General features: G+C 40.7%; 1 protein-coding gene across 21 annotated transcripts in view; it reads right to left on the reverse strand.

Moving 5' to 3' along the window:
* TNS3 (tensin 3) overlaps positions 1–18,843 on the reverse strand; it is a 426,838-nt gene that overhangs the window by 190,592 nt on the left and 217,403 nt on the right. For 19 of the 21 annotated variants that reach the window (XM_042842646.2, XM_024099919.3, XM_065583894.1 and 16 more), the window contains one exon: positions 670–711. In XM_042842646.2, coding sequence (XP_042698580.2) covers positions 670–711 — 42 coding nt within the window. Of the gene's footprint in view, positions 1–669; positions 712–2,215; positions 2,333–18,843 lie in introns of those variants that run through there. The other 2 variants (XM_065583902.1, XM_065583899.1) reach the window with 1 other exon arrangement.

The following is an 18,843-nucleotide window of genomic DNA, read 5'->3' on the forward strand; positions in this document are numbered from 1 at the left end:
GAGCGTGCACTTACAGGGTTGGCCAGTATTGATACATACAATATTATTCCAGAGCATTTACCAAAGGGCAGCATCTCCCCATCTTCTAACTGCACTTAGTGCTATTTGAACCAAAGCTGAAAGAGTGCTTCAGTACAAAACAATCACAAGTCTTCATGAGTAATATGCATACACCTTATTTGATGCCCACGATATCTTTCATGTATATAGCACTTTCATCCCAAGATACTTTGCCAACCACAGATTTATATAGAGAGATAAAGATATGAATTGTGCATTGCCAAGAACTCAAGGATTAACAAGCACCCTTACTCCTAAAAAAGTGCCATAGGATCTTTGATTTCCTTTTCAGAGTAAAAATGTGAGCATGTGTGTTTTCGCCATTTCTTTTTTCTTCTCCTCCCTCGAAAGTTTTTGTCTGATAGAAGGCAAGAAAGGCCCAAGTCCATTGCAAAAGTTCCTGGAAAAACTGCAAAAAAAAAACCCTTTGGCATTACCACCAGTTATCTTAACCCAAACCTGCTTCCCTTAAATATGTTAACTGCCTGTGCTTTGAAGAACAACTAGCAGTAATAGTTCTGTGAAGATGTAATAAAAATGTGCAACTACAGACTGAAATCTAAATCAGGTTAAGCAAATCAAAAAGACTAATCAAAATGGATTACTTACAGTTCTGGTTACATGACTCATAAAGGTCTCAGAGTTATCAGGCTGTGAAGAATAAAAATAAATGATTAAAATCCATTTAATCTTTTCCAATACTTTTTAAAATACATGTTTAAAAAAGCTCCCCCCATAGCTCTCCCACCAAACAAAATAAATCATTCAGGCACAGAAATGATCTGCCGTGTTATCAACAAGCAAATGTCACTGAGACAGACACACAAATGGAAATTAATCTTACGTTGTGTGAGCTTCTGAGTTCTACTAACTACAGGGGCTCTCTTATTCCAAAGTTCTGACATACAATTACTTCTACAATAAGAGAGGACTAACATGTTGGAGACAGAAAAACAATGTCAAGGAGTGAATTTTCCTTGTGGTATGTGTGATTTAGTGGTGCAACTCCCATTTTACCCTTTCACGTTCTCATTCTTTGCTACCAGATACAAAACACACATATACGTGCGTACTAAGGAGGGAAGTTAGGTGTTACCCTTTAGGTGTTCATGGTACTAAATACCGCACACAGCTTTGAAAATGTAGAGATTCATGTCTATTTTAGTTTAGAAATAAACTCAATTAGCAACATTTTTTTTTAATAAAAATTAAAGCTAGCCTATTAATCAATATGGACAAAATTCTGCCTTGACTCACTGGGCTTGATTGACTACAGCATTACTCCAGACTTATGCCATTGTAATAATCAATAGAGTTACACTAGTCTGAAACAAGGGTAATGTAGTGGTGATTCAGGCCCAATGACTACAATGTGGTTGTAAAGGATTGCATTCAGGGCAGAATTTGGCCTCTCAGGTGAGAAGATACACCAGTTTAACGACCTTGCAATATGAGGTTACAATAGGATGGCAGCAGAAACATTTTATTTTGCTAAATACACAGCAGAATTACTAGAGCCAAGCAGCCTTCACATGTTCGAGAGAGAAACTTACCAAATTTTAAACTAAACGAATTATGCCTATGTACAAAGAGTCCATCATGCATAAAACAGCAGTCAAGCTTTAAACCCCTAGAAAGATGGACATCCTGGGAAGAGGCTGGATTCTGGGTAAAATCTGCAAAGTCAATTTCAGACATCTGGCAGAGAAGAGCTCAAAGAAAAGGTGAGGGTAGATATTTTGCTTTTGTAATAAAAGAGTGTTATAATCATAGTTTATATTCATCTGTGCCTTCTGTCCTAAGGGATCTAAAATCACTACACAAACTGTGAACCCGATTTGCAAACGCTATACAGAATAGGGATCACTTCATCCATCACTGAAATGCAGTCACATCTGGGGTAAAATATGGCAGCTATTAAATGGCGCTCAGCAACACTACACAAGAGCTTAGGACAAGAAATGCAAAACAATACAATATCCAATTGCAAGTTCAGTTTTATCCTCTCCAATTAAAGTACAGACTAAAGGGACAGGGAATGAGGAGATGAAAGTAGACAGCACAACCCTTCTTCTCGGCATCATAGCACTTGCGGACACAGAGCCATGCACTAACTCAGTGTTGAGTAAAGAGAATTCAGTCTTGAGACACTTACTTAATCTGAAAAGAGCTCTCCAAGACAAAAGATGGTTCCATTGCTCAAGCACATCTCCACTGAAGACCAGTTCCTGATGCTGGGAAAACACTCAGCCCAGTTTAAAATGGCACAGGCACAGTAAGAAGAAAAAGAAAATGTGATTCCTTCTGTTGAATCACCTTGCTGACTCGGCTGAGTTTAACCTGCAACTTCAAGGCTTTGAACAAGCTTGCAACTTGATCAATGTTAACTATAAAGACTTTGCAAAATGTAAACACACGAATACAATGTTTGCACAAGGCTGGAATACCAGCCACTGCCCAAGAGAGATTAGAACTGTTCCAATATACTCGCATGACCAGGAACTTGTGCCACCCGATCAAGTCACAAGAGAATCAGAATGGGAGAGAATTGCAAATCTGACTCCACGGATTGGCAAATGAATGCAGCTTTGACCTGGAAGGTGCAGTTTTATTATTTTCTATTCTTTTTGCTGGGCAGTCACCAGAGATGAGAGTCTTCTCTCATTAGAGGCAGAGTTTCTACCATCTTCAGGAAAGAGGAAATATAAACCTGCCGGAAGTTCAGATTTTATCTTAACTGCAAATGCAGTTTAATGTCTGAAGTACGTAAAATATACTTATTAGCAGTACCCACTTAATGTGCCTGCATAGAATTTGACAGCACATACATCCTGCACTAAGCTATAACCACTCTCACAGCTCGATAAAGATTAACAAAGAACACTTTGATACACTGGTAACAACAAGGATAACCAGAATCATTATGATTAAATAATTATCTGGATTAGTATTAAAAAATTAAATCCCTAACAGAGCAGTCATTGTACTGAAAATTCATGCGGAAATAATTCTCTGTATAAATGGCTAAAAGGGGGGCCCTCTTCCCCCACTTTCAGCATAATGGTGGCTAATATGAATAGGAACTGATGCACAACAGCAGCGATAGAGGCTTTTTATATAAAGGAGATAGGCGGGGCAGGGCAGCTGTAACAGCAAGGGTGTCTTTTCATTGGTTTTAAAATTCTATTTTCTTACAATACTTCCTTAGAAACATGAAACTAAAATCAAGGTCTTCTCTCATAAACTAAGCATGCCCTAAAGTATGCTGTCTGCCTATGGTCCCCTACAGACTATATACTAGCTGAGAATGGTGCAGTAGCCCTCTGGCCACACCCCCATCTCTCCAGAACACCCCTTGCATGATCTCTGTGTTGGATCCTCCAGAAGCAGGTGGAGCCAGCTATGCCAGCTACCAAACTCTGGAGGAAGCCCCAGCTGGGGAGTTCTCTGGGTTGTTTATAGCATCTTTGTGCTCCCAGCTCAGTTCCAAGGGGTCAGACCACGGCATGGAATCTGTTCCTTTAGATAAAGTGTTGAAAAATGATTGGGCACAATATGTCTGAGATTCTCTTACTCTGGAAACATGCCAGCACAGACTTATGTGTCAAAGAAATCTACTTGCAGCCATCATGCCATTAATAATTCAGCATTGGACACCATGCAGCAATTATTAAAGTTTGATGTCCTTATAAGCAAATGAAAAAGGACATTTAGAATAGAGACATACAGCAACCTTAACCATATGTGTTGATGTACACCCTAGCTAAAATGCTCATTCAGAAAGGGACAGTAGGGAGATGGCAATTTATGTTGATCTGCAGAGATAAACAGGCACATGTCAAGTTTTTACGAATGTGAATATGCAATTTTTGTGCTCACACTTTTTTTCCAGATCCCATCTTTTCAGTTTTGTATTTACATGACATATGCCACTAGTAAAGTGTTTGGGGAATTCCACCATCTGTTTTGCTCTTCCCATCACAAGAATGATACCCATACCAAAATCAGTACTGGCCCTCTCATAATAAAGAAGATGTCTTTTTGTGTGTGTGTTGTCTTATGTGAAACAAGGCCAAAAGCCAGACTTGCCAAATATCTGACAGTTCCTGGGAAGGCCTTGCTGATTGGCCAGTGCTCCCACATAGTGAGCATGACATTCAGGGCTCCTGAGACAACTGTCAGGAGGGGATTTTTAACATTTTGTCTGCTTCTAAGCTTTTGAGCAGCCAGCTTTTGAGCATCCTTACTCATTGCTCTCTCTCTCTCTGTGCGTTGCATTACAGAAAGGGAGCAGAGAAGCCAACAAAGGGTGTGAGCAACCAGGAGGTAACTTCCTGGACTATCTGCTTCAGATGGCAGCATCAGAACTATTCCCTCTAGCCTCCTGGTTTAATGGGGAGAGAGTAGAGAAAGGACTGCAGGATGTGAGATGGAAAAGACGACCGTGGGAACCAGAGTGGTGGAAGAGAGACCTTAGGAGCAATAGAGGAAGTGATGAAGAGAGAGGCAATGGAATATAAGGGACAGCAAATAGAGGACAGAGTGACAAGAACAGAGGAACAAGTGTAAAGAGACAATGTAGCACTGGAGAGAGCAATGGGGAAGATACTTAGCAGAACAGAGCCAGATATAAAGCTCAAAGAAGAATGAGAGGAAAGGAGATGCATTGCCAGTGTTAGCTTCAAGTGGTAGCAATCAGACTCTGGTATCTGTCATCCAGTAGTCATCAACATCATGCAAATTAGAGAGACCCGCTTCACACAGACAGACACAGGAGTTTTGCCATTGACTTCAACAGAGCTAGGATTTCACCCTAAGAATTTAAACCAAGATTTTCAAAAAGAGCTAATGATTTTGGATGCCCAACTTTAGCTACCTTAAGAAATTCTGAGTGTCTGAAAATCAGTCCCCTTAGTCTCAAAATTCACACCCAAAAGCAAGGCCTCTAAAATCGCTATTCACTTTTGAAAATTTTGGCCTTAAGCTTTATGCAGTAGATAATGACAGTTCTGGCTACTATCAGAAGTTAAAAGAGAAGTGCCCCTCTTGCTGTAATAGGCCACTCACATTTATAGAACTAAACAATTCAATACCTGGTTAGGGTAATACAAATCTCTCAGGTGACATCTCATTTGACTAATTTGACATCTCAAATATATGCCACTGTTGCCCTTTATAAGAATGTTAAATAGGTTACTTCTCAGATAGTAAATAGGTTCTGGCTCAGATCCAGTGGTCCAGACAACAGGGCCATGCTGAGGGCCTCACTGCTGGAGTTCAGGTTTGCCATTGGCTGGGTAAATAGCAGTGTTAGGTTTTGATTTGAGTCTCAGTTCACTCCTTCTCAATGCCCACAATGGCACCAAGCCTTGGTGCTTTTCCCACAATCTCTCTTTGATGCAACTCCCCCCACTTCAGACACCAGACTTTCATCACCTCCTCTGACACTCTGACTCCCATCTGAGACCTCACTGGCATTGCTAATCCTGTCATGAGGAGCTTTCCTCTGCCAGTGCTTCTGAATTTCTCTGCTGACCCTAATATTATTCCAGTCACATCTCATATGCAAACAGTCAATTTCTGTAGTGTCCACATGGAAGCCCCAGACTTGATAAGAATGAGGTAGACTGGCATTAGTGGCCAGCCCTGAGACACAGAGACCTTGTCAGATATGAATCCTGTGGCTACGGGATCAATAGTCTTCCTTAAGGGGAAGCCACCATAACTACAGTCTAAGAGGAAGGCAAGGAAAAGAAGGTTTGTCATAAGGATAAGCTGCTATGATCATGTCTGCAGAAGCCAGAGCATGGAGATGTGAACTGAACCAGAAGGCTGAAGCAAGGAAGATGGTGTGTGGAAAGAGGATGTTAGTGGAGGATTTTCAGGAGCAAACCAGAAGTTTGAGGTGAGCTGACGGGTGTTTGTGGATGGGGGAGGAAGTCTAACAAGAAGAGATGGCAGAAAAATGCCAGTTTCTTTGTGGGAAATTTAGGGGAGGTGGGAATTTTTTTTTTTTTTCAAAAATTTTCATGTTAAATTTTTCATTTTTTCTACAAAAAAAATTAAACCAAAACCTAAAACCTTCACATTTTTCTCTAAAATCAAAAATGTTTAACCATATTTTCCTGAATATTTGGGGGGTGTTGGTTGGTCTTTAGAAAAAATAATATATTCAAATCAAAACTCAGAATTAAAAAATAAAAAGAGGTCATGTTCCATAAAAAAATGGTTTTGATGGAATATTTTCAGTCAGATCTACTAAGAATTCAAGGGAGTTTGTTAGAAACTTAGAGGATGGAATTAGGTGATGAGTAGAGGAATTGCACAAAAAGGATCCAGAATTTGCTCAATGCAATCCAATTGGATCAGATTATTTTTATATATCCAAGGTATTTATATGGCCTCCATCACCATAATATGTGAACACCTCAAAATCTTTAATATATTCATGAGGTAGGGATGTGCTGTTACCCCCATTTTACAGTTGGGGAACTGAGGCACAGAGACACGAAGGGCTTCTCTACACGGGACACTCAGGAGAGTTAAGGCACACTAAAGGTGTCAAGTCAACGCACATAAATTAAAGCGCGTTAAACCCCCATATGTTTGCTCTCACTCAGGAATAAAGTGGTCTTAGTTCACTCTAACTTAATCCTTATAATCACACACACCAAAAGTACAATATTTGTACCTTCTTCCTATAATGCATTATCTATCTTCATGTGCACCCATGACATGCTCATCACCAATAATAGCGTTTCAGGAGCAGCAAACCCAATCCATCACTTTTTTCCTGTACAAAGTACATTCAAAGGATGGTTAGATTCATATTCAGTACAAGATTAAGCAGGGCTTTGTTATGTGAAGTGTGGGACGAACAGAAATGTTTACAAGGCAGGGACTCGTTCAAGAGTAAAATTTCAACTCCCTATTAAAAAAGCCACCTGTTGCTTCCTGTCAATAATGCTTAGAAAAGACCAAAAAAAAAAAAAAGTTCCACTCCTAAAGGAAACTGGTTAATGAAGTCAAAAGAATGGATCAAGTTGTCTTAACTACAATGAAAGACGCAAAAAATTACAACAAAAGAGAAGATAAGACCAAGGAATGCGCATCCACTTTCAAGTGAATATAGTGGGAGATCTCCTGTCCTCTTTGTTCATTTGAACAAATAGAAAGTTCCCTCACCTTTGTTAATATTTAGATGATCAATGGGATTAACTTTGCTTTTCCTTTTATTTGACTACTGCTTTAAAGACACCTGGAAAGTAAGGGAAATATAGCATTCTCCATCACTACATGGTTAACCTTAGTTTTTAATACTATGATCCTTTTCAGGAAAAGGACATGAGATTCAACCTTTGTCTGATCAGCATGTGATGAACTGGAGCAAAGACAGTTAAAGCAGACCCACCAGTCCAACTCTCCCCCCTCACCTACACACTCCATGTTAGTAAAGTTTACTTGTATGCAATCGTCTCCCTAGAAACTAGCCAGAAGGACAGCTTAAGATTTATAAGTGTAGAGAAGTCAACTTAGAGATCCTACCTAAGGTAGTTATTATACTATTGGGCAGCTATGAAAAAAAAAGTCTGACAAGTTAAATCAGCATGTGACCTCTATCAAGACACTGACTAAAGACAGAGAAAGTGGAATAAGGTGGCATTGATTGAGGGAATCATTTTATGATAACACTGAGTAAAACGGAGCCACCAGTTATACAATAAAGCAGTCATCGCTGAGCCTAGCTAGTCAATATATAATCTGAAGTTAAAATATTAATCCATTCTTAGCTCCCCCAAGTAGAAGGTTAGGAAACTTTTTGCTCCCAAACATCTATGTTTATTAAACAAATTTAGACTAGAACAAAACTTGCCTCCAAAGTTAATGCTACAGGGGTTGGTTTTCTTTATTGAAAGACAAGTAGCAGCCCTCCGCAGCGCTGTCATGTTTAACTCTATTTACTGAACATTTATGAGAGTATATTTTGCTGAAGTTAAAAAAAAACAACACAGAGTATGGCTGATGTATATTTTACAGACTTTATTGGGAAACTGGTAGGCTTAGAGACAGCTTTTCCTCTCCATACTCCAGATACTCTGATCATTCGAAAGTACTTTAAAAGGAGGGCAAAAAATATGCTTAAAAAGCTAAATCCTCCAATCGATGCTGCAGTTCTGCTCTTGTTCTGTACACAGAACTGTCATTGCCAGAAAGGGTACCTCTGCACATGTACTGATTGGAGAATATGCTGTAAAAGCAGAATGAAGAATTTTGCCTGGATCACACATGCTTCTTTTCATTCTGAATGGTCCATGGACAGCAAACCAGAGAGCATGTAACTCTATTTGCATGCCCATTAAAGGCAAATGTACATGAAAGTTTCCTGTGGCAAAAGAATACGAATGCCACTAACCAGTCTGAAACAAGTTATTGTTCCATGCATAAAAATGCTTCACACCCCAAATGTTACCATGAAAACGGAAAGGGGGGAGGAAATGCACTGTGTTTAGTGAATGCATCATATTGCTGGGTTTAGTTTTAGTTATTGCTGCCTTAATTATCTACATTGTAGCATTACAGAAAAGCATCAACTTTCTTCTAGTACTACAACAGTCATATTCCAAATTGAGTCATGATAGGAACTTGAAGCCAACTTAGAAAAAAAGTACAAGCATTATCTGAACAGGAACAATTTTTATGGTGGACCTGGGAAACTACCTTGACAAGCACTGCAACTTTATTCTTCTGTGGTTTAATACAGTTCTATTCATGCCAATATCAAATACAAAAACATTTTGTTAGATGTAATTTTTGTGCAGACACTTTAACTGAAGTGTAGGAAAATTCCTTTTTTGTTATTATAGTTGTTGAAGAACAAAGCACACATATTAAGTCTGATTTTCATTGCATTTTGGATGCACACTAGAATCTTGAATAGGATGCATTAGGACATGAACACATGGAACTTTATAACTGCTATCTTTTATTTTTTATTAAATTCTCTTTGCAATTCTCCATATATTTCTATAGATTTCATGGAACAATATTGACTCCCTCTGGTGGCCAAGGTAATACATGTCTCTAGTGGATATAGACTGCATGACATATTTCAAAGGCACTACACTGAAATCTTATGGGGTTTTTATTTGTAGACCAACAGAGATTTAAGAGCGGCTTCAGGCTAAGAGACTGAAGAGCTCTTTTAGCTCAGGTGGTAGAATCTCATGTTTTTAGATCAAGAGTTCAATGCCTGCTACCAACAACGTACCTAGGGTATGGCATTACATTTATTAGACACACATCATTGTTCCAAATAAGGGAGAAAAAAAAAAGCCAAGTTAGAAATGGTTCCACATACAGAAATGGGAAACCTAGGGGGGGAAAGACTGTTAGAAAAAGGTTAAATGATCAAGTCAAAAGTGCCACTATTACTGCTATCTTTGTTCCCTCCTTAATTAATAACTACTGTATGTAGATATATGCATCCCAAAAGAGCGACCACACTTTAATTGTGTCATTTAATTTGAACATCTAATATATCTGGTTTTCTGCTCATCACATCTTTATATTGCTCAATTTATTTTTCTACGTTGACTTTTATGTATGTGTGAGATAGTCTGGATCACATTCACTTCCACACTTACAATAGTCAATGACATAATAATACTGATCAATAAACACAAAAATGTTACCACTTCAGATAAAATACAGTGAGCCCCATGCTTGGAGCTACATCAAAGGGGAGTATGACCTAGGGCCGGCTCCAGGGTTTTGGCCACCCCAAGCAGCCAAAAAAAAAAAAAAAAAAAAAAACCCGCGATCGCGATCTGCGGCGACAATTCGGTGGGAGGTCCTTCACTCCCAGGCGGAGTGAGGGAGCGTCCGCCGAATTGCCGCCGAATATCTGGACCTGCTGTCCTTCTCCGGAGCAGCCGCCCCAAGCACCTGCTTGAGAAGCTGGTGCCTGGAGCCGGCCCTGGTATGACCCCTCTGTGATATGCACTCCTAACACCAAAGAAAGCCTTCCATGGAGGTTTTGGCAATAAGGAATTGATGATGACAAGGCAGGCACTGGAGAGGCAAATCTAAACTCTGTCAGATATCCTCATCCCCATTCCCACTCCCCAAACCCTTCAATCAAACCACAGAACGCAGCAACATTACTGCTGTTTCCCTTTCCGTGATGTAGACCTTCCCCTGGTAGGGGATTCCAGGGTCAGCAACACGTTGAACGACTCCTTGGCAACATGGCTCTGGAGAGACTGGTGCTGTCTTGCAGAACAAGAAGACAAAGGCTGGGTACCTCTGCAGAAGTAAGGTACCTTTGCATGGATGCCCTCTGCCTCTAATGGATCACGTAAAATCTGTGAGCACCTCAGGGAATCCACAAACTCAAGTGGTAGAACTCCTCAATTTTTTGGGGTGGAAATGGAGGAAGCAACTCCTCAAACAAAAGAATCAGAATGAACCTGCAAGTGCAAACACATGGAGTTTCAACTGTCCTATGAGGGTTATGGCCACTTACAAGGGCACTGGACCTAGTATCTGGAGGAGGGTGGGAATACAATACATCCCTATCAACAATATGGTTAGTTAGACCACTCCTTAGTTCTCTGTGCCTAGGTTTTTCATGGCTCAAAAATTCTCTTACAGAAAAAAAAGAAAAGAAAAAGAAAAAGAAAATGACAACTATAGCATTCAAGGAACGAACAAGCCATAGCTGCTTCAAATTCAGTTCAATCAAAAGAATTTGATACAATTTTCCAGTGACATATTTACTGATTTCAGCTGGAATCCAGCATCACATCTGGCAGAGATGAATAGCTGCTCATTTTCAGTTTTAAGTGCAGCTTGGTCACTGTCATCATACTCCAGAGGATTTGAAGGTCACACCCAATTAAAGAAAGTTAATGATCCCACATCTTCCAGTACTCAGATCCCACTTAGAATGAAATTGGAGAGGCCAATACTTTAGCTGTAATCTGAGGCTATCACCATACAACAAATGGTGCTTCAGTCAAAACGTACGAAGAAAATCTGTTTCAGGGTCGTATTAAAAATGGACAGACTGCAGTCTTTTGGAACGTGGGAATGCTTCTGTATTTTTCATGGGAAGAGATATTTTTAAGTAAATTAAATAGAATGAGGATAAAAAGCCTGGCTGTCATAGCTGTTCAAAAAAGGGAAATGCAGGTGATCTATAATCAGTCAAAAGTTTTGGGAGGCAAATATTCACATAACCACATGGAAAGCTGGGTTAAGAAGTTCTTGGTAGAAACAGCCAAGCTTCCCTTAAACCACAGACACAAAATAAAATTCTCCCTTGGGTTTCTCCCCCTTTCTTTTTTCCCCCTTCCTAGTCTCTATTTTAACTCCTACATCAGAATATGTTTTCACTCAGAGTAACTTGAGCTGGTTTTGTCACCGTTTTAAAATGTTTCACTTTAGTTTCTCTCTCTCTCTCTGCCTCTCTTCAATACATTTTCTGTTCTCATATGGCTCTTCTCCCCCAATTATTTTTATCTTTCATGTTCTGTGCCTTCTCCTTTCCTTTCTCTGTCTCATTCTCTCCCACTTACTTCCCCAATCCTTTTGGGATGAGACCAGAGCACAGGTTCTGCTCACCGTCCAAATGGGGGCAATTATTTTGGAAAGTAAGCCTGAAATTTGAAGGTGCCACCCTTCAAAGATGGACAAACTGGAAGCACAGATAAAGAATTACTTAAGTGAGAAAACCGGGAGAAAACAGAAAGAGAAGGCACCAAAAGAGTTAACTTCCATACAAAAAATAAAGTTCAGTCTGTGGGTAAGTTATAATAAAGCATGCATAGCTGGGTCAGTGCACTCTCAGCTTCCACTATTATAACAACTATTTATTACAATGATGTCAAAAAGGCAACACTGCGAGGTATGTAGAATGTTTTGGCAACTAGCTGAAAAAAAGATGAAGGGTGCAAAAGTCAAGCCACGATTTTCCTGGTAAACATCACTGGTTAACTGTGCCTTAAACCTGACAAGCCAAACAGTGATAGGGCCCATTTAACTGATGGAGTCATTTTAAGATGTGAGCGGATGTGCGCCTCAAGGCTCAAGCTTTAAGTCACATTTAGTTAATGCAAGACATGCAACAGGATGTCTGAGGGGCCTCAGAGGTATCAAGTTTTGATTTTTTTTTCTTTTTAAAGATACAGTACCCTGGCAGGCTGTTAGCAAAGGACAACAGAACCACTGCAGGGGAAGGATGACAATTAACTTTCTCAGTGCATCTTTGATTATTTTAAAATACCTCCTAGAATCCAGAAGTGATCTGGAAATAAAATCATTCATTTACTCTGTTTATTTTCTTAGCAATCGGTGAATTGAACAATGCTTGGCGCTTCAAGTAAAACCACGGAATGTTTAAGGGCCAAATTTTCCCTTTCTTTTCTGTTGCACTACAGGCCATATTAGGCAGTACACTCATGTCTTTGGGCTCCAGACCAGACTGACCAATTCTGGAGATGTCTGGGCTGGGTCAAGGGAGCAGAGAGCAGGTCCGTGCTCAGGACATGCCCAGAGCCCCTTGAGATGGCAAGCGGCTCATGCAAATAAGCTCCCTGAACACCCTCTTCTCCCTCTATCCCTGAACAAGACTCAGAGAAGCTACAGGCATCAAAGACCCTTTACCACACTGTGCAGGGCAAGGGCGGAAGAAAGAGAACTTCTCTTAGAGGGTAGGATGGTTGGGAAAATGCTAAGGGGCTATGCTGTCACTTATAGGTGGGGCAGAGGGGAGACCCTCAGCCTAACTGAGCCCACTGTCCCTTACTGATGGATGGATTTATACAATGTACATAGATACTCCCTTTTCTTCTGAGAACAAGACTTTCTGGACACTGATGTCAGCTAGAGAAATTCCTCACAGCCAGAGATGACCAGTGCCTGGCGATAGTGGGGGGGCAGAGTGAGGACAGCTGGCTTCAGCAGTGTTACTGAGCATGCTCAGTGCGTGTGAAAATGCTCAGTAGCCCAAGCAGCAAATCGGGGGGAGGGGGCATGTGACCCTGCATGCCCCCACCCCCACGCATCATCTCTGTTCGTGACTGAGGCTCGCTGATGAACATGGGAAGGAGCTGTGCTATGGAATGGTAATAACCCCATTCTGAAATGAATTCTTTGACAGAATCAACTTTTCTCTAAACTCCAGAATAGCCCTGAACATCTCCTCTGAGCAGGTAACCTACATATCAAACTAACCCCACCTGAACATAAATGCTTTCTTAATTCAGAGTGATATGGACACCAGTGGAGTCTAAATTCCAGCCTCAGTGTTCATCAACTGTTCAGTAACTTCCTTCTGAAGATCATAAGATTTCCTTCAAGCAAGCTGACAAGATGGTTATTAATGACCAGTGTGACCCAGAGGCCCTTTCATGCCAGCTGGCATATGGTTCACTGTTCCGTAAGAGCAACTCCTAACAGGCCTAACAAACTCACTACACCTAGCACACCACTTTCATAAAGAATATCATATGAGGTGTTAAATGAAAGCCGTTTCAAACTGGTTATGGATAGTGTCGTAAAATGTATATTCCGAAACTGTGCAAGGAGTTGTGTACATATACTGGAAATGTGTTTTTATAGTCTGTATTAAAGCAAAGTTGATAAACAGTTTTCTGCCAGAAAAATTCACCTATCTCCATTCACATGCAGATTAAGCATTGTAAGCTAGTTCCATGGAAGCTCCACTGACATGTGAAGTGAACAGGAGGATGGGAAACCAAGGGGGAGACCGGATACTGGAGAGGAAACCACAGAGGGCCGCCCTGTCTCTGGAGGCAGACAATGAACTTTTGGGGAATGTAAGGGGAAGACAAAAAGCAAACCTGTTATTCTGCACCAAGGAGGTAAACAGACAGCACGTTTACATTCATGAAAATGGGATCCCAACTATGCCTTGGTTGGAAACACTGCAAAGGACATTTGGGGTGAGAACTTAGCTTAGATGCTTAGCCCTGTTAAAGTTAAGTTGAGTCTCTAGAAATCATGTTAAGATTTTGTTTTATATGTAACCCTTCTGTTTCCATTATCCTTACTCACAATCTCAATTTTTGATAATAAACTTATGATTGTTTTCACTATAAATATAACTCAGTGCTACGGTATTGTTCAAGAAGCGGATCCTAGGCTGACCCAAACAAGCTGGTGTGTACACTGACCCTTGGCAATAGCAGACCTGGTATTACTATGGGTGTTTAGTGGATAAGGGGCTGAATACTACAGGGGGAAGTCTTCAAAGGGGCACAGGGGCTGGGATACACCTACTGTTAACCTAACAAGGCAAGGAAGGGCTGGCAGAGCCCAAAGGAGATTGTTTGGGTGGCTAACAGGCTTGAGGTGTCAGGGAGCTAGCACCCAATTAAGCACCAGTCAGTCTCCCTCTTGCTGGAGGTAAGGAGTAGAAAGGTGACTCTCAGTCCTGGGCACCCCAAGAACCTTCACAGCCAGACAGGATACCAATTCCTAGACCTGGACATACACAAGAACATACAATAATTCTGTAGCTCAATATATATTCCACTGATTGTTGTGTCAAAATGGTTCATTTGGTAATACTGCTGATTTCCCTTTACACTAAACACAAGCTCTTCGCAAAGGCAGCACAGAAGACTATCTTATTCCTTGGTATGATTTTGATTTTTAATTTATTTTATTTTCATTGGCATCTTTCTCTCTCTATTCTTTTCTGACTTCTTCCCTGACCAACCTTCATTGTCCATAACCTTTAAGCCAATTACTCCCCATCACAGTGCTCTTTCCTAAAAGCAACTGAACAAAACCTCTACATAACCTTAACCACTGAGACATTACACTCAGATAAGATTGCACCAGTGCACCAGCACAGCTCAGGTAGGATTTTCAGATCCCTTGCATATTTGGGTGCCAAACTGCCCTCCAAAGACTGGTCCAGAACCCTTGCATTGGGTGAGATGCTGTGCTAAGAGGCTCTAAGAGGTACAGCACAGAACTCACAGCACAGGGAAAGGGGGAGCTATGGTGGCTTTATCCTTTATGCCACCTTTGCACCATCCCAATCCTGAGATGCTCCCAAGGATGGAGAGGCTGGTGGCCTACCTAAATTATGGCTGCCTTGTAGGCCGCAGCACTGCACAGAATCTCTGCAATGCTACATGCTGTGGACCCATTCCCAACACATGCCTCCTAATCCCCTTCTTGTCTATATGCTGGCGATTGCCATGGGGTTCTTAGAAGGCAGTGTCTATGCTGGGGAATCCTCCCCCGGCTACAACTAGGGATTTACTCTGCTCCTTTCCCCCCTGATAAATGGGCCAGAGTAAGGGCAAGGTTCTCACCCATAATGTATATGGCCCTGCATCCTTCTGATTCTTTTTTAATTTTAAATCTTTTTTTATAAAATTCAACTACGTTTAATTTTCAAAATAAACAAATAAATAAAATGAGAGCACTCAAGATCAATTTTAATTCCTACCATCCATTATACAGTGTCCCTAAAAACGTTAGCAAAATCAATTGCATCAAATCTAATCCAATTAAATAAAACACATAAAAGAACAGTTATTATTTTCATTTGACTTGGATTATAAGAGCTATAGTAAAATCTCCCTTTTCAAATCAGAGTAACTGAAATGACAATGTAAAGCAAGTAGTATGTGAACACCTAACAACAGCTGGCTTATATTTCAGCTCCTAAAACTCTGAACAGCTGCAGTGAGTTGATACATGAGGGCCCTGATGTCACTGCTAAGCTTCAAGATGCCTGGTTTATGAGAAATGGGGAAAAAGAGCTTCTTTGGAAATGGACGTTCAGGCTGAAAATACTCAATAAAATTCACGTTCGGAAGAAACAAAATGTATGTAAATTTCATTAGCGTCAACAATCTACCAGCCAATATGCCAGTGAGAGTTGAATTACAGTATTCAGTATAAACCACCAGGAGGATTATGCTGGCAACAACTATGTTAGGTTAGATGGATTTAATAATTTATACTATAGCCATGCATTAATTACTTCTATGTGGGAACCAAATGGTTAATCCTGGGGGAATTCTGCACCACTGTGCAATACAGAATTTTGCAGAAATTAATGTTGGTCACGCAGAATTTCCTTTTTTCCCCACCAAAATGGGCTGCAGAGATGTTGGCTGCCACTGGGGGCTGCTGGACCCGGCAGAGCCCAGCTCACAAATAGAAGACAAGTAGGGGAGAAGGAACTGGAGGGTTCCCAGCAGCTTCAGTTCCCAGAATGCCCTGAAGACGGAAGGAGGAGGCGGCTGGATGCAGGGAACTCCGTGCTAGACCGGGACCCAGCTGGTCTCTGAGTGGGCTCTGGAGAGTAGGTGGTGTGAGTGTCTCGGCTGGGGGCCCCTGCAGGTGGCCTCTGGGGAGGGGAGAGGGGGAGTGAATGTCTGGGCAAAGGGGGGGCATGGCTGGGCTCTGGGGGGGGAGAAGGGATGCGAGTTTCTGGCACCCCAGCTGGACTTGGGCGGGGACGGGACAGAAAAACAGGAACTGGGTTGTCATAGGGATTTCTTTAACTCTCTACTCCAAGGGGAATTTTTGTGTGTGTCTGTATTGTTAGATATAGTTGCTGACAGGTATTTTAAAATAAATTACCAAAATAATTGAAATTGGTGTGATTACATAGTGTTATTTTGACAACATTTGCAGAATTATGCAGAATTTTAAAATATTGTACCCAGAATTTTTAATTTTTTTGGCACAGAATTCTCCCAGAAGTAAATGGTGTTACTAAAAGCTGCATATCTTGGAATAAATACAGATAAGTTTGTGTTTAAGTGGCAAATCATAAATTGGCAAAACATGGGCTACTACATCCTTTCATTCATTACATCTCAAGTTTAAGATCTCTGTCAAGTGCTCTGAAAATGGGATGCCTAAAAAAAAAAATCACTTAAAGCTTGGGATCAGTACATAAAGTAGACAGCTCTGCTCCTCCTAAACAACAGAATTGTTTACCGCATTGGTAAAGCTTGTTTGTGTAGGAAACAGAACTATAAAAGTCTGAAATTGTGGTGCAGGATTTAAGAACCACCACAGACTTCACCACTTTCCATTCCAAGTGCAAGATGCAGATCTTCAACCTTGCTCTCAGTAATAAAAACACATAGTACAACATATGTTAAAAAAAATTCTCCTACAATTTTCTACCAGGATGTGGGGGAAGAAAGAGAAAGAAAGATAGATAGATGCTGGTCACATCATTTAATGCACTGCTGGAAGATGCTCAGACAATCGTTATGGGTGAGTGTAAGAAACTAAGTAGAAAAAATATGTGTTATTATCAAATGATCACAACTAAATTACTGGATAAGATCTTGTACTGCAAGGTATGTGTTGTAACTATCTTTATTTTTCACTGAGTTCAGTTTCATGTTTGTACCACTAACTGGAGAACTATCTTAGAAGTTGTCCGTTACTTATTTGTATTATGGTAGCACCTAGGGCCCCATCATGCTGGGTGCTGTACAGATTAAAAGAAAGTATCTGACTTGAAGAGTCTACAGTCTAAATAATCCCACTGAGTGTTCACCTCCCCTAATCCAAATAAAATCGGAATCTTCTACCTGCCTAATACCAGTAACAATTAGCTTTGTTCCGAGACTGCACTTTTGTGTCCACTTGAAACAGAAGCAGGCTGAGCTGGTATGACAGTTATATAGAGAGGTAACAGAAAGGTGACTGCTTGTAAATCACTTGCCTTAATGTTCAGAGAGACTATAAATTATGAGGGGTGTTTCCAAAATCCTTTCAAAGACTTGCTTTGATGAAATATTTGTCCTAATTAGTTATTTCATACAAACCAACAGACTTCAGGAGTTCTGTCACCTACTTCCCAATACCCTCATCCTTTCATAGAGAAAAAAAAAGGATGAAAATGAGTTAATATAGGCCATACCTGTACCTATATGGATCGGGAGAATCTAGCAGAGCAAGCCCAATTTGCAATTCAGTGGTAACACACCCCAAAGAGATCAGGAATATTGCTAATAACCAGAACAAATGGAAGAAACTGTGATTAGCCTCATTTGCCTGGACCAGGAGAGTTTTGGATGACAGTGCCATCTCATCCACCTCACATGGGATGGCATAATGAGCAAGGCCCACTATGAAGACGGAAAAAAATCACTTCTGTTAACACTTTACTGTGTGTAATCAAGGGGAGCCAGCTCACATTTAGTCTCCTTCTTCCAAATCCCATCAATTTGACACACACAAGTCTGTGCCTAGAATTTTTATTGATTTCAACAGGCCTTACATTAGACCAGGGACTACAGAGAAATGGACTTCCTAAAGATGGCATGGCACCTTTTAGAGGTACCACCTACGGATTAAAGAGCCCCTCATGCCATCACTAGTAAATGTTAAATTGATGCTGAATGAGGCACACACAAAAATCAATGGAAAGCCAGGAATTCAGAGAGAGTCTTGATCCCCAACTGCATAGCCGGGGATCCCTGAATCTTATGCCTATATGAGACTTAGGAGCATGCTAAAGTATTCATGTTTTGGCTCTCAACCCTTCAGGTTTGCTCAGCAATTTGAGAAAGGCTCGGAGAACAAATGATGCAAATAGATAAGAAGCACATACACACTCACACAGACTGACATACAGAAACTGACTTCTCATGTAAACCTACATACCCAAGAGCAGTCAGCCCACTGATGCTAGTGATTGGTAATCCATTATACAGATGGTAGTTCAGAAGTAACTCCAGTTCACTTCACATTTTTAACACACAC

This window comes from Chrysemys picta, chromosome 2 (assembly GCF_011386835.1).
Source record: "Chrysemys picta bellii isolate R12L10 chromosome 2, ASM1138683v2, whole genome shotgun sequence".
Classification (NCBI taxonomy): Eukaryota; Metazoa; Chordata; order Testudines; family Emydidae; genus Chrysemys; species Chrysemys picta.